The 22,048-nt window shown below is 51.0% G+C and overlaps 9 protein-coding genes across 9 annotated transcripts; 4 read left to right on the top strand and 5 right to left on the bottom strand.

The window, feature by feature from the left end:
* Positions 1-356: 356 nt before the first annotated feature.
* Positions 357-1,903, top strand: N7539_006470 (tryptophan synthase; the record flags this gene model as incomplete). Its single annotated transcript, XM_056936072.1, is given in 2 exon segments — positions 357-939; positions 954-1,903. The coding sequence occupies 2 exon segments, from the start codon at positions 357-359 to the stop codon at positions 1,901-1,903; spliced, it is 1,533 nt and encodes a 510-aa protein (XP_056788996.1).
* Positions 1,904-2,756: 853 nt separating this feature from the next.
* N7539_006471 (guanine nucleotide exchange factor SDO1) lies at positions 2,757-3,823 on the bottom strand (the record flags this gene model as incomplete). The annotated part of the gene is made up of 2 exons (XM_056936073.1): positions 2,757-3,691; positions 3,757-3,823. 2 exons carry the CDS (start codon positions 3,821-3,823, stop codon positions 2,757-2,759), a joined length of 1,002 nt encoding a protein of 333 aa, XP_056788997.1.
* A 1,280-nt stretch (positions 3,824-5,103) lies between these two features.
* On the top strand, positions 5,104-6,885 carry cp3 (carboxypeptidase C PRC1; the record flags this gene model as incomplete). Its single annotated transcript, XM_056936074.1, has 2 exons — positions 5,104-5,659; positions 5,720-6,885. The coding sequence occupies 2 exons, from the start codon at positions 5,104-5,106 to the stop codon at positions 6,883-6,885; spliced, it is 1,722 nt and encodes a 573-aa protein (XP_056788998.1).
* A 932-nt stretch (positions 6,886-7,817) lies between these two features.
* N7539_006473 (40S ribosomal uS13 domain-containing protein) lies at positions 7,818-8,884 on the bottom strand (the record flags this gene model as incomplete). Its single annotated transcript, XM_056936075.1, has 3 exons — positions 7,818-8,115; positions 8,432-8,597; positions 8,725-8,884. Coding segments are annotated over 3 exons (624 nt in total), but the record flags the coding sequence as incomplete, so codon positions are not given.
* Positions 8,885-10,050: 1,166 nt separating this feature from the next.
* On the top strand, positions 10,051-12,453 carry N7539_006474 (uncharacterized protein; the record flags this gene model as incomplete). Its single annotated transcript, XM_056936076.1, has 1 exon — positions 10,051-12,453. One exon carries the CDS (start codon positions 10,051-10,053, stop codon positions 12,451-12,453), a length of 2,403 nt encoding a protein of 800 aa, XP_056789000.1.
* A 1,338-nt stretch (positions 12,454-13,791) lies between these two features.
* N7539_006475 (peroxidase) lies at positions 13,792-14,850 on the bottom strand (the record flags this gene model as incomplete). Its single annotated transcript, XM_056936077.1, has 2 exons — positions 13,792-14,611; positions 14,741-14,850. The coding sequence occupies 2 exons, from the start codon at positions 14,848-14,850 to the stop codon at positions 13,792-13,794; spliced, it is 930 nt and encodes a 309-aa protein (XP_056789001.1).
* A 1,050-nt stretch (positions 14,851-15,900) lies between these two features.
* Positions 15,901-16,551, bottom strand: N7539_006476 (uncharacterized protein; the record flags this gene model as incomplete). Its single annotated transcript, XM_056936078.1, has 1 exon — positions 15,901-16,551. One exon carries the CDS (start codon positions 16,549-16,551, stop codon positions 15,901-15,903), a length of 651 nt encoding a protein of 216 aa, XP_056789002.1.
* A 412-nt stretch (positions 16,552-16,963) lies between these two features.
* On the bottom strand, positions 16,964-18,227 carry N7539_006477 (3-isopropylmalate dehydrogenase; the record flags this gene model as incomplete). The annotated part of the gene is made up of 3 exons (XM_056936079.1): positions 16,964-17,174; positions 17,230-17,653; positions 17,726-18,227. The coding sequence occupies 3 exons, from the start codon at positions 18,225-18,227 to the stop codon at positions 16,964-16,966; spliced, it is 1,137 nt and encodes a 378-aa protein (XP_056789003.1).
* Positions 18,228-18,960: 733 nt separating this feature from the next.
* On the top strand, positions 18,961-20,378 carry N7539_006478 (HSP70/90 family co-chaperone CNS1; the record flags this gene model as incomplete). The annotated part of the gene is made up of 3 exons (XM_056936080.1): positions 18,961-19,246; positions 19,328-19,600; positions 19,663-20,378. The coding sequence occupies 3 exons, from the start codon at positions 18,961-18,963 to the stop codon at positions 20,376-20,378; spliced, it is 1,275 nt and encodes a 424-aa protein (XP_056789004.1).
* Positions 20,379-22,048: the final 1,670 nt, after the last annotated feature.

Below are 22,048 nucleotides of genomic sequence, written 5' to 3' on the forward strand. Positions count from 1 at the left end.
TTCTCGTTGCCCAAACCTCGGATTTCTCGCTTTTTCATCTCTCTCTCATATCATCTCCACGTGGGAAGTGAATGGGAACCTAGCCATCAACGTGCATAGTCCACTGTGAAACTGGACTCATTGGAAACACTTCCTATGTGAAAGTTGGCCATCACCCTGATCCTTTTGACCGACATCTTTCTCTTTGCATGCGTTGCAGATGCACTGCCTTTGAAAACACTCGCTGCATGTGTGGGACTTCATTCTTCTCCTCTTTCCTCGGTTCTCTCGACGCATATTGAGCTTGCCTTCAATCTCTGTCTTTCTCTCCCTCCCTCTCTCTCTCTCCCTCTCTCTCTTCTCTGTCATCAATCGCCATGCGACGAACCATTCAAAAGCTCTTTTGCTTCTCACGGGCCTCCAAGGTGCCTGGCACCGACCAGTCGCCCGAGGTACCTCCACGTAGCGTGACAATCAAATCAATTCCGAGCACTCCCGTCATCACAGTCCCTCTTCCTACCTCCCAGTTCGCGGCTCATGACCAGACTCAGGCTGGCTGCAACAGCCCACCACCGGCAATTCCATCAATCAGAGCGAGAGCCAACATCACTTGTGCATCTTCTTTGGACAGCTCTTTTGCAGAGTCTGCTCTCGCGTCCACCACAGGAGCCTGTGATAACTCTTCCGTGACCTCCGGCACAAACAGCAGACTCGAAGACAACTCATCTCTCCCAGATGGGTTCCGCTCTGTGTGTGGCTTGCAGCTTGACCGTAGGCCCACGCCGCCACCCATATCGTTCAATGGCTATGGCTCTTTTGGGGGCCGGTTCGCGCCCGAATCCATCATCGGATTCCTCGACGAGCTGACTCGTGCCTTTGAGTCGGCCATCTCGGATCCTTCTTTCTGGAAAGAGTTTGCCAGCTTCGACCGGACTCAGAATTCTTCTCTGCAATTGGCCGGTAATCTCACGGAGTTGGCCGGGGAGCTCAGATTTGGCTCAAGCGTGAAGATCTCAACGAATACGGCAGCCACAAGACCCGCAATATCATCGGCCAACTGTTGCTGGCTCGCAGAATGGGCCGTGCAGAAGTGGTCACCGATTGTGCCTCGGCCAAGCATGGCACCTTCACGGCGGCAATGTGTGCTCGCTTGAATCTGCGGTGTGTGGTGGTCATGGGTGCAGATGACGCACAGTCGCAGAGCGAAGATGTTCTCGAGATGAAGATGCTCGGGGCCAAGATTCTGACCGCGCGCACCCCGTCCGGCATGGGCACGCTGCGCGCCGCCATCACAGAGGCTCTCCGCTATTCGGTCTGCAACCATGAGACTGCATACTATCTGATGGGTGGGCCGGTGGGTCCTAACCCCATCCCAACCTTAACACGCACCTTCCAACAGCGAATGGGCGAAGAGGTCGCGATCCAGATGCATCAAGAGACTGGACGCCAGCCCGATGCTCTCATTGCCGCCGTTGGTAGTGGTGCAGGTGCCGTGGGCCTATTCCGACCTTTCCTTCATAACCCGGCTATCCGTCTGATAGGCGTCGAGAGTGCAGGAGCAGCCACGCTGACCGAGGGCTCGATGGGTGTTCTCCAGGGTGCGCGAACCTTGATGTTGCAGAATGACGATGGGCAAATCCTCGACTGTCACTCGATCTCACCTGACATGAACCTCTCAACGGTGGGGCCTGAGCTGGCTTATTGGAAGGAGAGTGGTCGCGTTCGAATTCGGACTGCCACGGACGCGGAAGCCCTGGACGGGTTCAAAACCTTACAACACCATGAGGGCATCTTGTCCGGGCTGGACTCGAGTCACGCTGTGCTGAAAGCCATTGATCTGGCAAAGGAGCTGGGGCCAGGGAAGAACCTCGTGCTATTGGTCACGGGTTGTGACTCGATCGACATGCGTGCTGCAATGGAGTGATTGCTGGTTGAATGGCATTGAACGTTGCAATGCTTTTTGGTCGAGGCGGAAACCCTGAATGGGGGCCCAAACACGAGTGACATATGGAGTCGAGTTGCCAGTACAGTAGTGGTACTCTGACTGCCCCGGGAGGGGCTGACGCGCTTACCGAGATACCCTTTATTGTTTTTGATTGTTGTTTTTGAGAATGTTTGACGCTTTTGCTTTTGCTTCGTCTACCCTGCTCTTATTTTGTGACTTAACATGTGGATTTCCAAATCATTTTGCTTTTGATGCGTCAATACCCTTCATGTACTGGGATATGGTGACGCTGAACCAAGCTGAGGTCCGAGGATCTTCACGCCAATGTTACCCATGTAAGTAGCGTTTGGGACTTGCTTGATCTGCTAATTAGTTCTATCCTTGGAAATTGAGCTTTCACTACTTTGAAATTAGAATTTTGTCGCTTTAGCTTGGAATTCTCTGCAGCGAGCTTTCAGAAGCTCGCTCGATGGCAAAATTCGCTACTTTCTAACAGGCAGAAGCCGAAGTTTGACAGCCCGAGTTCATCAGTCAGCAGACAGCAAAGTGAAAACATGTTCAGAAAAACTCAGGCTTCGGGTACCGTCCCTGTCAAGGCATTGAAATGCGTAGTGGAAAAGTCTGGGACGCAGACCTCTGCCCTAATTTTACATGGTTGTAGGACTGACACCACCAGATGATGAGCTTCTTGCGGAAAATGTAGGTATCATGTCATTTGCATTGTTTACTGAAGACATCACGGTCGTCGCGCAATATACTGTAGCCATCGCCACTTCAAGCGGCTGTCGCATGCCTTTCTTTCACACGCGAAAATTGATTTGAAAAAAAAATTTCAATCTTCATGTGTCACGGACATGTCCAACACCTCCACACGGCCTCGGCCACGAGTCTCGGTGCCGATAAAGTCATTCAACCCCTTGAAAGCTCCCGGCTCGGCAAAGCCTACCACCTCCCATTCATCACCGCTCGTTTCTTGCGACTCGACTGCTTCAATGTAGGTCAGAATCTTGTCTTTGACTGTTCCGGAGGCTTTGAGTGCAGCCTCGCTGCCGGACGCGCCAGCCTCGTCTTCGGAGTCATCCCGCTTGGACTTTTTGTTTCCCTTTCCTCCCTTCTTGCCTCCTTTCCCTGATGGCTTCTCTTCCCTGACTGCATTTGCGACTGGGGCAGCTTTGACGGACTGCTTCAACAGAGATACAGGACAAGTCACTCGTAGACGCATTCGCGCTCGCATCACGGGGATGGGTTGCCACGCGATTAGTGCCTTCATCGCATCCAACGCTTGACTCTTCGCCGATCGATTCGAAGAGACTCCGGTCCACATGGGCTTCTTCGGCAGCTCGTCTCCAGCCCCATTTGCTTCTCCATTCTGCTGTTGTTGTTGTTGCTGTTGCTGACCGCTCGCGGACAGCAACTGATCCAGGGCCTTTGAGATCATTCCAGATGTGTACACCCGCTTGGTGTTTGGGTCGACTAGTCTCCCTGAAACGATGTCCAGAACCTCCTTCTCGACACGCTCGAGAACTTCTTTCCGCTCACGTTCACCGACTTGCACCTCGCCTTTTCGTAGAATCTCCTGCAAGATTTCATCACGGGGAGTATCAGCACCAAACGCTTTCGATAATTCCGCGGCAGGGGCTGTCTGGGCTTTCGACACGGAAAGAAAGACTGTTGGAACTTGGAGGACATTGTCGAGATCTTTTTCGGCGCCCGATCGGTATTCGAGCAGCTTGTTTTTGTAGCATGCGAGCTCAAATCTCTTTTTGCCTGAGCGAATGGACGGGCGTGAGTGACTAGCTAGTAGCTCAGTAGGTATTTTCGCAACCACTCACCTTTTTTCAAACGAACGATAGACACGTTCGTGAATTTAATCTGGTTTGAAGGTTGATTGATCGGCATTTTGACGGTATGACGAAATGCTTTTGATTAATTTTGGGTGATCTCAACGATGGGAGTGCGCCTTCGGGACCAGATCCAGCAGTTGAGCAAAATCAGCAATGCACTCCAACTTCACACGAATCTGTAAGTTCAGATCTTGAAATTCTTCTCGAATTCGTTTGAACGGTGCTTGGTGCCCCTCATGATCAGGCACTTTTTTCCCGAGCTGGGACGGAGCCCGCCCAGGCGGACGGGACAGGAAAGGTGCTGAGTCAGCAGCCTTGGGGGCTAGTTACTCGTGCGGGCACCAGATTCAGATTGTGCTTGCTTGGAGGCTAGACACTGACAGAATTACAGTCCCATCCATGACAATAGTCGATCTCTCTCTCCCCATCTGACGTCTCAGTCACTTGGTATGCAATTGCAGACCTACACCAAGACGATTCCTGGTGTGGGTCCATAACCTTAATGTTTATCATTGGGAAAGTTGCCTGTAGAGACCCTCGCAAAGCCTCGAAGAGTTCCTAAATGACCCACGCAAGAATCATCGGACATACCAGAAGAACCCTTGCAAACGCTACTATCTGCTGATCAATAGTAAGATACTAATCTTTGACAGATGCATCAGGTACGATGTACGTGTTGTCCCTCTATCTCAAAGCTTGCCAAGGTCCGACAGATAAATGATCTTCCTGCCTGGTACCTAATGTACGGTAGATGAGTACCTGTTATTAACTTGTATATTACCGACATAATCACTGCCGAGTCCGACTCCCGCCTCTATAGATCAGGAGCAAGGGATGATCGGCAGAACTCGCAAATCGAACTAGCAGCATCGTAGCATGTAGCCATGTACAATTCATATCACGGGACTGTATCGCGTCACCTCGTGCTGACCGCTTCCTGTATAGGAAGGTTCCATTTTCCCCGCATGACTCAGCGAGTCACGGGGCGAGACGGCTTATCTGGCGGAGACTCCTCATCCGGCGTCATCGCTTCCAAGGTTCCATCTCCTTCCCCAACCACCTGTGCTCCCCCATAGACCTCTCTGTCCGATCTCAGGCACTGTTGTTGGTCCTGTGTCGTGCTCCATCATCTTTATCGAAGCAATTACTATCCTGTATGTCGGAGATAATCTCCCACCCGTCTCCGTCCTCCATCTTTGCCATCGTTCCACATCATCTTCTGCCTGGCAGCCTGATCCCTTGCTGATAAGAGCTTCTTCCTACGCAGGTACCCGTTTTCATCAGCAAATCGCAGGTGGTCTATATCTTCTCTTCAGTCTAAGCTTCAAAGTCATCATGAGACTTTTGCCGGCAACATTGCTGGTGGGAGCCGCTTCGGCAGCGGCTCCCCCTCTCCAGCAGGTGATGGGCGCTCATCGTGAGCACGCCGAGGATCTGGCCAAGCAGGGCTCAAACATTGTTGAGGATTGGGCCAAGATGGGCTCAAATGTTCTCGAAGACTGGGCCAAGAAGGGAGCTGATGCTGTTTTCGAGCCACTGGAGAAGCTCAAGAATGAGTTCAGCTCTCTGTCCGATGAGGCCCGTGGTCTTTGGGAAGAGGTTGCCCACCAGTTCCCCAACACCATGGACCATGCCCCTATGTTGTCACTCCCTAAGAAGCACACTCGTCGTCCTGACTCACACTGGGACCACGTTGTCCGTGGAAAGGATGTGCAGAACATCTGGGTGTCTGGTGCCGATGGCCAGAAAGAGCGTGAGATCAGCGGCAAGCTGGAGTCTTACGATCTCCGCGTGAAGAAAGTGGACCCGAGCGCTCTGGGTGTGGATCCCCACGTCAAGCAATACAGTGGGTATCTGGATGACAACGAGAACGACAAGCATCTCTTCTATTGTAAGTCGAAGTCACTTATCCTTTCATTGACGGTCGCGTGGTCCTGACGTATTATGAAAGGGTTCTTTGAGTCTCGCAACGACCCCAAAAATGATCCCGTCGTTCTCTGGTTGAACGGTGGGCCTGGTTGTTCTTCCCTGACTGGTCTGTTCATGGAGCTTGGACCCAGCTCTGTCAACAAGAAGATTGAGCTGGTCTACAATGATTACTCTTGGAACTCCAATGCGTCTGTGATTTTCCTTGACCAGCCCGTCAACGTGGGATACTCCTACAGCGGAAGCAGTGTTAGCGACACCGTCGCTGCAGGCAAGGACGTCTATGCTCTGATGTCTTTGTTCTTCAAACAGTTCCCCGAGTATGCTAAGCAGGACTTCCACATTGCTGGCGAGTCTTACGCCGGCCACTATATCCCCGTCTTTGCTTCGGAGATCCTGTCTCACAAGAACCGCAACATCAACCTGAAGTCTGTACTGATTGGTAACGGGTTGACCGATGGCCTGACCCAGTACGAATACTATCGTCCCATGGCTTGCGGTGATGGTGGTTACCCCGCTGTTCTCGACGAGGCTTCCTGCCAGTCGATGGACAATGCCTTGCCTCGCTGTCTCTCCATGATCCAGTCGTGCTATGACAGTGAGAGCGCCTGGGTCTGTGTCCCCGCCTCCATCTACTGCAACAACGCTCTCCTTGCCCCTTACCAGCGCACTGGCCAGAATGTCTACGATGTCCGTGGAAAGTGTGAGGATTCCTCTAACCTTTGCTACAAGGGCATGGGTTACGTGTCTGAATATCTCAACCAGGCCAAGGTCCGCGAGGCCCTTGGCGCTGAGGTTGATGGTTACGACTCATGCAACTTTGACATCAACCGCAACTTCCTCTTCCACGGTGACTGGATGAAGCCTTACCACCGTCTTGTCCCCGGTCTCATTGAGCAGATCCCCGTGCTCATCTACGCCGGTGACGCGGACTTCATCTGCAACTGGCTTGGCAACAAGGCCTGGACTGAGGCTCTTGAGTGGCCTGGCCAGAAGCAGTTCGCCAAGAAGGAACTGAAGGACCTCACCATTGAGCAAAATGAGCACACTGGCAAGAAGATTGGTCAAGTCAAGTCGCATGGCAACTTCACCTTCATGCGTCTGTATGGTGGTGGCCACATGGTTCCCATGGACCAGCCCGAGGCCAGTCTGGAGTTCTTCAACCGCTGGCTCGGTGGTGAGTGGTTTTGAAAGCTTTCACAATCATAGCTATACGACCCTTGAGTACCTGATCTGAAGTCGATCAGATCGAATAAGGTCACGCACTCGGAGATGAGGAATTGTTTCGCAGGCTGCACTTGACTTGTCTTTAGGATGGCTCGTTTTGGTTGATGTATATGTGTACACGAAGTATTGTTTCTGTTCGAAATTCAACATCACACCTCAGTCAACCTTGAAGTAACTTTTGTAGAAAGCGCACGCCATAGTTCGCGAGTCTCTTTCATAATCTAAATGTGAGAAATTTTTGTATCTACATTACTGTGTACTGGCAGATTGCTCGGGTAGCCTACATCAATTTGAGCCGGTGGTCAACATCGACCATTACCGTCGCTTGTTGTGCCAACTCAATGGGTTGTCGAACAAAGAGAGACGCCTTGTGCTGGGGCAAAGTACAGTGCCGTAAATGTTGGCTCAAAACGCACATTAGAGGGCTGACGAGTGGGTAACTCACTTTGATGTTGGCCACATCCAGTACTGGTTCTGGTGTCGTGCAACCCGGACATGGACGCCTGATCTACCGTAATGCTCATGTGCTCAAGATCGTAGATAGTAGATACTCCACGCTTGAATCGACGATGATACATCTAAGAGGCATCGAGTTGATGGTGCCAGCCTACGAAAGCCACCATACTACAACGTGATACTGGAAAAAAGGGCCATGGACCGGGGTCATTGCTTACGAGGCACGAGGGCAAAAGAGCCCCCACACATGGCAATCTATGTGCAGAAAAAAAGCACAGCGTTTGGTTCATTTCAAATTGGTATGATTCATTTTCATTTTTGGGACCAGCATCACGCCCAGTCCAGCAGGGAAAAGATCCCACGGATGCCCATAGAAACACACCGACAGTAAAGGAATCCCTCCATAAACCCCCAGAAAATAAATAGGAAAAGCGAATGGTTTAGCCCTTCTTCTTGCTGACACCGACGGTGCGACCGCGGCGGCCAGTAGTCTTGGTGTGCTGGCCACGGACACGGAGGCCCCAGTAGTGACGAAGACCACGGTGGGAGCGGATCTTCTTCAGGCGTTCAAGATCCTCACGGAGCTTGCTGTCGAGACCGTTGGAGACAACCTGGGTGTCCTTGCCGTCGACAATGTCACGCTGTCTGTTCAGGAACCACGAGGGAATCTTGTACTGGGTGGGGGTCTGAAGGATGGTGACGATACGCTCAAGCTCTTCAGTGGTAAGCTCACCGGCACTGCAAGAGAGATAGTATGTCAGTGTGTCATTCTGAAGTAGGGTGCATATTCTTCTGTGCGAGGATCTCTGCAACGCCTGCAAGTGTCTTCTAGCCGTGCTCGTTTTGATGTGTAAATTTGTAAGATGCCGCCAGCCTGGCCGAGAGACGTTCCAATTTCGCAAAATGGTCGTAATCCATGCTTGGCGAAGCGATGTGAAGGGCCCACAAAAAGTTGAAATACTTTGGTCGTTTGTTGTTCATAGCCGAGAACATCGGGAAGACACTTGTAGACGATACAGAGACTGCTTTTTGGATTGTCCATCGAAAAACGTACCGCTTGTTGAGATCGACATCGGCCTTCTTGCAGACCAAGTTGGAGTAGCGGCGACCGACACCCTTGATCTGGGTCAGGGCGTACATGATCTTCTGCTTACCCTCAACATTGGTGTTGAGGAGACGCAGAATGTACTGGAAGTTCGTCTTCTCGCCGGACACGAGCGCTGTAGATCGAGCGAAAACGTTAGCTTCAAGGTCATTATCGGCATGCTTCGATTTCGGCAAAAGCGGATGATTTCACGGTTTCGAAGTGTTGCTTGATCGAAGCTGGCGCAGAAGAGGGCAACGTACACATGATGGGCGATGGGCGCGCGTATCGCGATGTGTTGTCGACGAGAGGAATGGAGAGGAGGAAGTGTCGAGTGACTTTTGCTGCCGTTGTGGGATCGGGTAATTGGGACGCTAACCACTTATGGAAAAGTCTGTGGTGAGGGCTCGCTTGATGGGGGCACTAGTCTGTTTTGGGCGGCTGGGTTATGTGCCACATTTTATTTCAATTTTAATTTTCTTGGAATGAGTTTTCATGAAAATATCACATGACCGGTAGGTAATTTGGTAATGTAGACGCCGGGCTTTGGGCACACAATACCGGTCCATAACCTCCACGACGTATCGTAATTTAGCCCGTTGCAAAGTCAATGCAAACTCGCAACTGCCAGAATGCCTCAGGTTTGAAGACTGTCGCCGAGCGCCTGTATGACCATCGTCAGTCAAGTGATAGCCGCCTTCTTCCGAGTTTGGTGTGAAAACAGACTGGGTAATGCGCCTTCGATAGCAGTGGTGATCTGGATATATAGACAACAAAAGCTGTGGACAGTGGACACATCCCCTAACAATGTCTTGAACTTCATCAACACTCTACTTTGAAGCACAGTCTATTTTCGTCGTGTGTGAGGTGAGAAAGGAGACATTCGACGAACAACTCTGATGTTGTTTCTTGAAAGATGCATCAACTTGGAACTGGAGGTCTTCGCCGCTTCCCATGCCAGTCTTGCCTCCTTCACAATGGCTATTCTTGGCTCGAGGGATAAAGCAGACATTATGAGATTCATTGTCTCCATTGACACACAGACTGGAACCTCAAGTGTGGTTCCGTGTATGTCCACACTAAGTGTGTTGGTCAACAACTCGGCACACCTTTGGAGAACATTGGCTCATGATGTTTCATTGTTGTTGTTCGTCAGAGAAGTCAGCGGCTTTCTTTGACATACCCCACAATTGCACGTGCTAGATTTCGTTACTGGTGCAGGCCGCCATTGTTCGAGGGGCTCAAAGGCACATTGGAAGACACTTGGGTGCCATCAGATGTCGAGTCCAATTCATGCTATTTAAATGGTCGAGAGTTTCCACCGATCTACTCGAAACCATCAACTTCCACTCCGGACTCCTGTCTACTGTGAAGCAATCTATCTTATTGATTTCATCTCGCTCCTCTCTATCCTGACATCCACGAATCCAGCGACAGATTTGAGCCCCCAATAACACCTGACAAAAGTCTACATATTCTTCATTTTACTGGAACGATTGCCTGGCAGTCGAAAAGAGCACTTCTTTGAGAATCTTGCATTGCCTTATTACCCTCAAGTTCGTATCGACTCACTGTTGATATCAAGAGCTATGGCGTCTTCCGGTGATCCGCCAATTCCCTATGAACAAGTGCCAAGCTACGATCTGACCGCACTTCCTGATCCCCCGGAAGATTATGTGTTTCTTGGTTCGACACTCAAGCAGTACCGGACCAAAGTAGCTCAGTATTTCGGTAAGGCAGGGCTGGACAAAATCGCCAGTTATATTCTCTGGGGCTTTTCCTATGGCAAGGGGACCCGCGTCAACATGGTGGCTGCGATAATCAAGGTCAATTACTACATGCGACCTCAATACCAGATCAGCACTGAAGACGAGATGCTTGATTTTCAGCGAGATGGCGGCCCTCGGCTCCTTAAGTACACAGTCAGACCGACTCCTCTCCCAGTCAGCCGCCACTGGCCTAAGCTTCTGAGTGAGGCCGAAATACGGCAGCTGGGGACAAGCTCGTACCAACGTCCGGCAGACGCACCGCCAGATGTGCCTGATCATTACTTGTTTCAGTTTTTGCTCCCAGCCAATCCTCCTGTATCTGTGCCCGGTCCAGCGACGACCCTGAGCACAACGGCGCCCTTGGCTCCTTCAGCTCCCACTGCTCCAGGCAGTACGCAAGCTGCTACCCAGTCCCCGCAAAGCCAACAATCGTCTCAAAGCACAGATTCGCACGCCTCCTCGCAGAGCTTTGACCCAAGCATGGTGCGGGAGGCAATTGAGAAGGCTCTTATCAAAATAACTTACAATAGCCTCGAGAGACATCCCCGTGCGCCGAGCAAGCAGCCAGTGGCTGATCGGGTCGCCTCGTCGGTCGAACATTTAAACAAGGTTCAGGTAGGTGCTCACACGGTCGTTTCCCACGTACGTTTGAACCCACTTACTCAAGACTTTGATCCAGCGGGCTGTTTCTTCCCGTATCGGGGTCGTGGGCCTGTATGGGATCGAGGATCATGCGTCATCGACTGTGTGATTGTGCTGGGTATGCTGACTATGGCCGGTTGTACTAACGCAGATCGAGCCGACGGCGCGGAGGAAGCTTTCGACTTGCTTACCAAGGCATTTATACAGGCGACCAATATGAATTGGGATGCCATCACGTCTGATGAGTCCATTCGACTTCGACACTCTTATTACGACATGCTTTGTGCTCATAACCCCTTTATCAAGAGGGATATACCCGTGCCTATCTGGGTGGCTTGGCAGAATTCCACGGAAAAGATTCGCCAGTTTAGAATGGGCTGGATCGATATTCCCTACGGCGAATGTGGAAAATGCAGATACACGGAGTCCGATAGCGTCTCATGGCACAGCGCTGGCGTCACACCAGAGACGAAACCCAGCGATGATGATGGTGTCCAAATGTCGGAATACCTGAGTCGCATCGGTGGCACTCCTACCCGAGTCATTCCTTGTAATCGCTGCGGCCACGCCGCCGGACCCCAGCGAGTGTCATATCTGACAGAGCTTCCCCTTCGTCTGGCGATTGAGATACGATCAAGCGGCCCAGTCTTGAATCATACCATGGATCAAGAGCTCGAATATTGGGTGTACCCTGGCGTGAAGAAAACCGCAAAATATCGATGGCTTGGAGGGGCATACTGGACGGAGAACCATGTCCGTGTGCTTTGGAACGACGACAAGCGAGGGGAGAAACAAACAGGTAATTTGTGCAAGTATGATGGCCAACTGGCCGGGGGAGTCATTGTAGGTGGCTTAAGCCCTCACTCACCAACCGAGCGAGTCCCGCCAGAGCTAGTGAGTCACGGTATCCCCATCGTGATGTACGAGCTCATTATGGAGCCCTCGGAAGACATACTGACAGCTGCCGCGCAAACAGTCGATGACATGTTGAGGCTTTTCGAGCAGAGACAACCTTTTCTCACTTCGCACGCTCCCTGGACTCCAGAACGCCCACCCTCGCCTTCTTTGCCCTTGGCGAGACCGCTCCCTCTTGACGGGGAAAGATACCGGGAGACACCGGTAGACTTAGTATCTAGGATGGTCCCGCAGGTATCGCCCGCGGAAGATCTATGGACAGGGTTAAACCTGAATCTGCACACTGACCAGGTGATCGAGGATGAGCCGATGCACATCGATCCGTCATCCAACGTCTTTGACACAGCCCTTGCGTCACATGAGGAGTTTGTAAACACTCTGATAGGCGATAACTTGGATACTTTCCTCGATGATCTAGAAAATTTGTCACAAACACAGGGGCCTCTCGCCGGTGGCGCGATCAAACTTCTCAAGACTCCGATGCGGCCACTCAAAAGCTGGCACCAAAACGTTAACAGTACTGGGATGGAAAATCCTGGTTCTCGCAAGCACACCAAGACATTGTATACGGCTAACAAGAGAAGCAGGCAAGCCTTGGACGACGTGTTAGAGGAAGCCGTCGAACGGGCCATCAGACGGAAAATACAGAGAGGAAGAATCGAATGAAGATCATTCTACCTTGGTGTTTTCGGATATGATCAGATATATGTTCACAAATATACACCACCGTGCAATGTCTTGTTTCTACACTTGAGATTCCTGGCAATCGATATTTCTTTAATCATAGACTCTTGCATGGAAATTGATTATTTTTTCTATCAACCTTTGCCAATATTGTGGAAATGACGCACTAGTTCTGTCCTTATTGCAGCGGAAGGTGGGTGAGCAGCAATCCATTTTCATTAATCTCCTCCACGAAAGAAAGTAATACAATGGAGAACATTCCGTCACAAATGTCTAACAACGCATTCCAATCAGTAGCCCTAAGTCCTCCCTTTACGTGTTCGAATTTGGAAGTATAAGCTCCACTCGATCAACAGGTAATTAGCTATAGATGTACTTGCCATGCGAGGAGCAGCATGAATACCAAAGTCAAGAAAGATATCTCATATCTAGGCATGGCGTGGGATGTCCTTAGAGCTTTTGACATTGTGCGCTAAGAACACTGGAGCGCATCGAATGCTGATTGCGCAGCGAGGATTCATGGTTTGAATGACAAATCATAGCATATTGATACGATAAATTGATAATCAGTTGCTAACATTAAATGAACACCTGACTAAATTGTGATATTCTGGGCAACCAACTTATCAAATGAATTACCGTATTGTAAAATCAGCCCGCAGGCGGCGGCAGGCCTGGCGACTCGACTCACGGTGCCCATTTTCTGCAGAGTGGAGATTGCCCCCACTTTTTACCCCAGACTCGCGCCCAAGACAACAACGAACAACTGGACCAGCTGGCCTCGGGGTATGGCGTTTAAACGGCACAATGCGCACTACTTTTTGCTTGCATCGACGATCGGGGTTCTCCGACACCCTGACTTGCCCGAAGTGAAGATACCCCCTCTCTAAACTTCCCCTCTACAGGTACCGCCATTGCCAAGTTGTCTTCTATCTCCTCTCCAAGGCCCTCCCCTGGCATTCTTTCCAACACTCTGGAATCATGGCAACCAAATCTCAAAGCATGGCCCACGTACCTCCAACGGCTGGCACCATCGACGTGAGCCTCCGTCTTGACTTTGACATCCTTGACTGAAAGGGTCTTCGTGGTTTTCATACGTCAGAATGCACATTGTGAAAGTCTTGTCTTAATCTATGGTCTATGTACAAGTCTATGGTCGGCCTCTATCTCAACTGAGCAGGTCTAACAATAACACAAAAGGGGGAATTTGTCCAGAAGCGGGGGAAAAAAAAGAAAACAGCAAACCAACCCTGCAGAGAGCGTGATGCCGACCACGACTCAACCTCATTGCCTCAAGAGGAACGGGCGAGCCAGTCTTCCTTACAAACGAGCACGAGGCTGATCCTTGGCTGAACCCGTGGGCACATTGCTCTTCTTGGGAGCAGAAAGGTAGCCGCCCAGCTGGTTATCCGTGTTGATCACGTTGCCCTCGGCATCGCGCTTGATGCCCAGCTCAACCAACTTGGCGAAAACTTTGGCAAAGTGGTCAAAGAACAGTTCCTTGTCCTCGGCGTATCGCTGGACCCAAGGCAGGAAGCCGGGGTCGGTCTTCAGTGCCATGTCGGTGGGTAGCATCATCAGGGGCTCCTCGTCCTCCTCGGCGTCTGGGTCTTCATACACGAACTGGGTCATCCCCGTGGCCAGCTTGCGTGGCTTCCAGTCCAGCTGCAACAGGAGCTTGAAGAAGGAGTTGGAAAAGCGAGTGGGGTTCGTTACCCAGGGGCCTTCGAATCCGCTGCGGTCACCGTGGCAGCGGCCGAGGTTATGGCCTCCAGCCAAGGCGACAATTTCTTGATCGTTGAAGCCCATGCGGTTGAAAATGAATCGCAGATGATCGGCACCCAATGCCCCATCAGGAAGGCGTCCACGGGGAGGCACCTTGGAGTCATCGACCAGATCGGTTCGGCCGCCCTGCCAGGGAATATCGGGACCACCCAGTTCTTTGATCGCAACGACACCCGCCAATGTCCACAGATCGGAGTAGGTGATCCACGGGTGCTTCTCCTTGATCGGCTCGAGGAACGCACGACCATGCTGGAGACCAGCATTAGCTGGATCGCCACCCTCTGCCTCGTAGCGCATACCGGCGCCATTCGAACCACCGGTATCGGTTTCAGCATCGTACGTGCCAGAAGAATGCCTACGCGAGATGGAAAGGAAAGTGTTAACATTGATTTGATCTTAGTTGGTTCTGCGTGCGTCCACGAGTATGTGATATCACCAGAAAACCCCCAACACAACAGATGACGACAATTCGAAGCTCACTTACCATGCTAGACGCACAAAAACCGGACCTGCGCTTCCATCATCATATCCGGGCTTCTGGAGCTGAGCGGCGATATCCTTACGGACCGCATCAAAATCACCGTGGCGACTCATTCTCGGCCGATACTATCCGAAGCGTGAAGGATGCGACAGAGTGTGCGAGGAGAAGGGTCAATTTCGTCGTGATCAAGGTCTTGGGAAATGTTCGTGATGGAATCGAACGGGTTACTAAATGCTTGAATGTGAAAGCAAATATTCAAGGAAGAAGATGTCTAGGGGATGACCGGAGGGAAAAAGAAAGGGTCGCGAAATCTGGAGTAACGCTTCCACATGAAGGCCATACCGTGGATCCACACGATGAATCAGTCCGCCCACGATCCACAATCAAAGTTGCCGAGGTTCTTTGATGACCCTACCTCTGACCGTGATGAAAGTGAATAGGTTCCTAAGATTGTCGCAGATGACTTCGGCGGCATCTTTTGCCGATCGCACTGCTAGTTTGATAGCACACTACGGGGGTTTGACTGCTGCAGAAGACGTTCGATCGTCAACCGATCAAGCATTCTGTATGTAGAGGTATTTGTCTTTCTTGGGGGTCAAATCTTCTATCCATGTGGCGGATGGCACGATCGAAGGGATCGCGCAATACGATGAGAAACGTGGTGATCTTATCTGGCCCGATCAAATGCCGTCGGTCTCGATTTTGTTGCCTCGGATGTCAAAGTTCGGGCGATAGGCGGTCTGCCCGAGATGAACTCCGACTTTGACGGGGAAGCAGTTTTCGCTGATAAGCATCGCCTGGCCATAGTTGCAATGGGCGTTGACTTTTGGAGACCCTTCCGAGAAAATCGAGTTACTGGTATTCTTAAATTTGCCACCAAGGAGAATCTGTTCTCGAGGTTCACGTAGAGGGGCGTCTTCACCACTGAGAATAAAGTCTTTTTCTGAAGATTCTGAATCTCGAGCTACAACAGGTCCTGTTTGAAGTGTTTTACCGCTCTGTACTCGCAAACGAGTGCCTGCATCTTCCGTTCCCAGCAAACGCCTTTCATTTTCAGTAGTTAAAAGAACAAAACACAGAGTAAACATACAGCCAAAGGTACTCCCGTTTCGGAACCCCAACATGAATCCATCGGTGACAAAGTCTTAGGTCAATAACGGCCGTCACTCGGATATCTCGCCTTCCCCCTCAGTGGCCTCCGTCGCTTCAATCTTAATTGCCATCAACTCTGGAGATTCCTTCTTTTCCAATGTCTGCGGCAATGCCGTCTTCCTGCGGCTCCGAGACTCATGCAGCTGGCCACCCGTTTCCAACCAGTCGAGCCGGTGTCTCAAGGTGTTGGTCCGATGCTCCAGAGACGCAAGTCTGGCTGTGTATTTCGTGCCCATGGCGTCCATTCCACGGGCGAGGCGTACGTACTCCTGTTGTAGACGACAGTGCTTTCGCTCTAGGCGGCAAAGCTTGCGTTCCAGGCGCTCTTGTGCTTTCAGATTGTTGTGGCCGATAGTCTGGAGGACTGTGTCAAGTTGATAGATGTTACCGTCGCTGAGAACACCGCTCTTGAAGTACGATCGAATTCTTATGACGGTGGCAACGATGTCGTCCGTGATGGAGTTGATCAGTCTTGTGCGGTCTTCATCCTTGGCCATGTGCCTGGCTTGTTCAACACGTAGGAATGAGAAGCCTGGGACGAATTCGGGGTCGCTGGCAGCGTAGTCATGAGGTTTGGATCGTGGGACTTGCGCCCCTCGTTCTGGAGGTGTCAGAGGTCCAGGGCCGGGATTCTCCCGCCCTGTGTCTTTGGGCTGAGACATGGTGGTAATCTTCTAGAAAGCTTAAGTTGATGACTTGAGGCGATGGATCGGGGTGAGGATAATGGTTGCTTGAATTGGTAGATAGATATAAATGGATGGATGGATGGGAAGAAGAGGTGTATAATAAAGCTACGACCAAATTTCAGGCTCTCTTGCAAACGTGGAGACGCTGAGCCCTAATGGAAGGATGTGAAAGCCTTTGATCCGACCGTACAACATTTGGAATGTTTAGTAAAGAAATTTAGATCTACAGGTGAAATGCGTCTGTCAGAGGGCACGACGGGCAAGTGCTTGGACCTGTAAGGCTGCTGATATCTCCTGCAGCGGGCCATGCGAAAGCGCTTTGTTCGAGCCCTAACCCATCACGGTAGGCCTTGCAAGATTATCACTATCTCAGCCGCATTGATATCTCTCAAAGCCTCAATTCTGCAACAATAGCGTCTCCGAGCTCCTTTGTACCCAAGTTGCCGCCTAGATCAGGCGTGCGGAGACCCTTGTCAAGAACTCGTCTGACTGCGTCCTCAACTTGTTGTGCCTCGTTCTCCATGTTCAGAGAATACCGAAACATTAGAGCAACACACAGAATCATGGCCACAGGATTGGCGACGTTTTTCCCTGCGATACTATGGAACAGTCAGTATTAGGACACATATGGATGCTTGTTGAAGTGACACTCACGTTGGGGCGGAGCCATGAGTAGGCTCATACAATCCGTACGGCCTGGTCTGGAGCGTTTTATCACCAGGGAGACCATTGAGACTTGCGCTGGGAAGAACACCCAGAGTCCCAACTATCGAGCCCGCCTGATCAGAGATCATATCACCAAATGTGTTGTCGGCCAGTATGACTCCGTTCAGAGCCCGCGGGTTGGTTGCCAGGATCAAAGATGCCGAATCCGCCAGCTGATGAATCAGCTTCAACTGAGGATATTCTGTGGCCATAGTCTCCTCGACTACTCGACGCCAGAGCCGAGATGATGCCAACACATTTGCTTTGTCCAGTGAGATTACTGGCCATGTCGGCGTGTGACGGAGGGCAACTTGGGCGGCGACACGAGTAACTCGTTGGACCTCTGCCGTAGAGTATCCCCATTCATCCATGGCTGCCAATAGACAAGAACATTAGCGGGATCACCGCTTCAGCCATCTGATGCTGGTCATGCGATGAGACATACCATAATCGGCATCTTCAACTTTCTTTCCAAAATAGGCACCACCACAATTCTCTCGCACCACCACAAAGTCCACTCCATCAAGTCCCGTCGCATCTTTTTCGGGGCCAAAGAGGACCTCATGACGAAAAGGACTGAACTCCTTGGTGATCGATGAGCTAGGAGAATGAGATGAACATGGACGCAGATTCGCATAGATATCCATTGCTTTCCGAAGCTGTAGGAGTCCACCTTCAGGCCCATCCAGTCCACGTCGAGCCTTGTCCCATTTTGGACCTCCAACAGCCGCGAAGAGCACTGCATCCGAAGTCAGGGCTGCCTGCTTCACTTCGTCGGTCACCGGTTTCCCTGTCGCATCAATGCTACAGCCACCGATCAACTCCTCGCGAAGTACAAACTTGCACTCGGGGTTTTCGAATGCTCTGAGTACTTTGATGGCCTCCGCCATGACCTCAGGACCGATTCCATCACCGGGGAGGACAAGGATGCTGTGAGTTTGGGTCATTGCGATATCAAAGACTGTTCAAGTGTATGCCAGGCATCAGTTCTAGCGTGTCGGTACCAACCCATGCTTAAATGCATGTCTGGAAGCCCTTCTACAACTCGGTCTTCAACCGAGCAATGCGGGGGCTTCGGGTATTCCCCGATAGGTTTTGCTTGGGGCCCAGAATTTCCTGTTTGTAGGCGAATGCACCGCTGCGGGAAATTGACATTGACTCAAAATTTGTATGAGAATAGCTTTTCACTGCTTTTAATCAATCACATTCCTGTATTTGCTCCGACATTGGTATCGTGTGAGATGTCTCAAAGTTGCTGGCCCGTGGTTCCAGGCGAGAAGCTGTCAAGGATAACGAAGCATTTCATATTTCTCTACACTGCATCATGCTGGAAGACCTTTCGAAATTAAGGCAATGTTTCGTCGTACGGACTGCATAGGAGTACTAAAAAATCTGCCTTTTGGGTCGTGTACTCTCGTTAACTAACTACCTAGTAGTAACATGTAGTTCGAACTCTGCGACTCACTTCCAATCGACTTTAGTGCAATTGCCAATGACGACAAGTCACGGGACCTAAGCATTTCCAACAGCATGTGCTCATGTATTCCCCTCGCGTTTGCACTGTTTGCGTTAATCCACCACCGGCGGTTGCTTATCCCCGCTCCAACATAAAAAAAGTCCTTGAAGCCTCGTGAGTGAGCAGAAGGATATCATCATTTCTGTTAATCTCTCTCTCCCAACATGTCTCGCGTCGAGGAGCTTCCCGATGACTTTGATGAATCGCTCAACCTCAATGCCGTCCCATCAACAAACGTACCTCAATCGGGGCTCGATCCTCTAGCCGCAGCGAGCCAAGCGCCCTTCCCGATCAATGAAGAGCGTTTGAAGGAGCTCATCAATGACCCAAACGCCCCCGATATGCCGCCGAGCATGGCTTCGGTCAAATCGCACTCTGTCGATGAATTGAAGGAAATGTTGAACAAAACTCCTCTTTTCATGACCGATATTGATAAAGCTGGAGATGAGAGTATGTCCCACTGGTCAACGACTTTTAGACTGTCGCATAGTTTACAGAAAGGCTAACGTGAAACTTCTTTCGACTTTCTAGACGGCGAGAATGAGCTCCTGGATGCACTGCAAGCGCTTCAAAATGAGGGTACCCGTGGAGAAGTTGCGCAAAGCTATAAGGAGCAAGGCAACGAGGCAGTACAAGAAAAGCGATGGATTGATGCGAAGGAGATGTACACCAAGAGTATCGCAGTGATCTTCGCAAAGGAAGACAAGTGGGAAAAGCCTGAGGACCCGGAAGCGGAAAAGAAAGTTCTGCGACAGATGGAAGAACTCTCACATGTCAACCGGGCACTGTGCAATCTTGAGCTCGGTAAGTCGTGACTTAACTCAAATCCTGCAGCTCCGTGAGACGATTCACCTAACGCTCGGTAGGCAACTACCGTTCTTGTACCCTGGACTGTGCCGCTGTGCTCAAAGTGAATCCCAAAAATGTCAAGGCCTACTATCGATCGGCAACGGCTTTGCTCAAGCTTGACAAAGTCCCTGAAGCTGAGGACGCCGCGTCGCGGGGCCTGGCAATCGATCCGTCAAACAAAGCTCTTCAAACCATTGCTGCCAAGGTCGCCGATCGCAAAGCCCAGATCGAGCGCGTTGCTGCGAAGCGCAGGGCCGAAGAGGAGCTCACTCGCAAGCAGAACCTTGTTCTTAGCACGGCTTTGCGAGCTCGTCAGATTCGAACCCGAAAAACCGATCAGCCCCCAGACATGGAAGATACTAGGATTCGATTGGTCCCTGATCCCCTTTCGCCGGAGAGCACAGTGGAGTTCCCTACTGTCTTCCTGTATCCAATGGATGCCCAGAGTGACTTTATCAAATCCTTCTCTGAGATGCACTCGATCGCTGATCACTTGGACTACATCTTCCCTCTCCCTTGGGACCATAAGAAAGATTATACCATCAACAATGTCGAGTGCTTCATGCAAACAGTTTCTGGTGGTCTAATCAAGGCCGGGAAAAAGCTGCCTCTGTTGCAGATTCTTTCGGGGGGAAAGGTTGAGGTTGTTGACGAACTAGTGAGAATTTTCGTGGTGCCCTTGTCTAAGACTGCCACTTTTATCGCCGAGATGAAGGCTCGCAAGGAAGATTGAAATCCATTGGGCTCGTAAGTGAGCCGACTTCAATATTCGCGCGCAGCACCCGTTTAGTGCAGTGGCCTGCCTGCAACCATCAAAGCTTGATCGCACTCGGTTTACCCAAGTGCATCGGCGGCTCTGCTGTGTCTGAATTCTTCAGAATAGGCTTTGATGTTGAAACGCGAGCAACCGGCCAGTAGTGACTGGCTTACAACGCAGCAGTCATCATCCACTGTGTGGTGTGTTTATATCTCGCCCACACAGCCAAAGATCAAACCCCGGAGCAAATTGATACCCACGATTTTATGAACACACGATCAATATATACATGTACTGGCATTTTTGTAAACCCCATTCTTTCTTTAACGCTGCGATTTAGCAACACTCACTTGAGTGGGGGCGACGCCAGTGTTTTACCTCAATTTCACGTGCGACTGTGCAGTCGACGAAAGCAGCGTCCTCTGGGAAACTCTCCCAGGCTAATACCTGACCTGCCCTAGCATTATCTACGCAAGCGGTGGTATGTTTGTGCCGACATGGCAGAAGGCTCTAAGATGCATCACATTTGGTCCAACAGCCGACTGAACTTCAGTCCCATCATGGGTTGCTGCAAAAAATTGCCGGCTGAATTGCCATAACGGGTCCGAACCCCTGTCAGGTCGACTATCTGAGCCACGCTGACTTGTCTTACTCTCCTGACTCGTGCAGTGCAGCTGCGGATATACCCCATTAACGAAGACACAAAACCCGTATATTCCCCGCAATTCATTTGCCCCCGGATTTGAGCGCGCTAGCCAGTCCGCACTAGTCAGTGTACGAACAACCGGTTGAAGTTCTTGGACCACTGTGTCTTGGCATGCATATCGAATTTATCCGAGTTTCCGCCTGACTCCTCAGCATCCCCTGTCTGGCGCCAAGAACGAGGGGAACATGATTAGACTTTCTTCAGCAGCTTCGAGCCTGTGAGGGAATGCGAGGACAAGCATCTGCTCCCGCGTGGCGGAAAAGAAGTTTTCATGAATTTCTGCAGACTTCAGAACACGGAGCCCTCTCCGCGATGAAGGAGAAAGGAGCATGAGCCAGAATCATTCTGAATACTGTCTTGCGTACAACTTTCAGACTTGGGTGACGAAACACCGAACATTGCAGAGTTTTGAGAATTCAATCAATGCACGACATCGGAGCACTGCGAGATGTGAACTCGTTATTGAAAAGCGAAATGGGCTAGAGTTCGTGGTATTCGGACGCCATCGACCCTTCATCCAACTTGAAACGCCCGGGCTCTCGGTTAGCTCCTGTCACTCCTTCTCGTGCGCCAAGGATTTCCATCTGATCGTGCCTCAGTTGGTCATAGCTTGACCTACAGTATTGCGTCCAATGATCGTTCTGCAATACCACTGCTTTTTATTCAGGATATGAGGGTGTATATAGCCGGAGAGCCGTCACGGGCGAGATGTGGCCCACTTTGGTAATTTGGGCTGTACTTTACGAACTTGCTGCTTCCATACGGATGGTGATCCTGAGTCAACGACCGCTAATTGCAGGTTAACATTCTACGGCAAAGTCAATTTCCGGCGAGCACGCTGGCTTCCTTCGTTTCAGCCGCGACTCCTTCGCCACGGGGTGTAAGTCCGAAGCGGCCTCGGATACCCATGCTGCGTTAACTGTCCCCGCCGGACTTTTGG

Source organism: Penicillium diatomitis (genome assembly GCF_028827545.1).
Source record: "Penicillium diatomitis strain IBT 30728 chromosome Unknown utg000008l_segment0_segment0, whole genome shotgun sequence".
Lineage (NCBI taxonomy): Eukaryota > Fungi > Ascomycota > Eurotiomycetes > Eurotiales > Aspergillaceae > Penicillium > Penicillium diatomitis.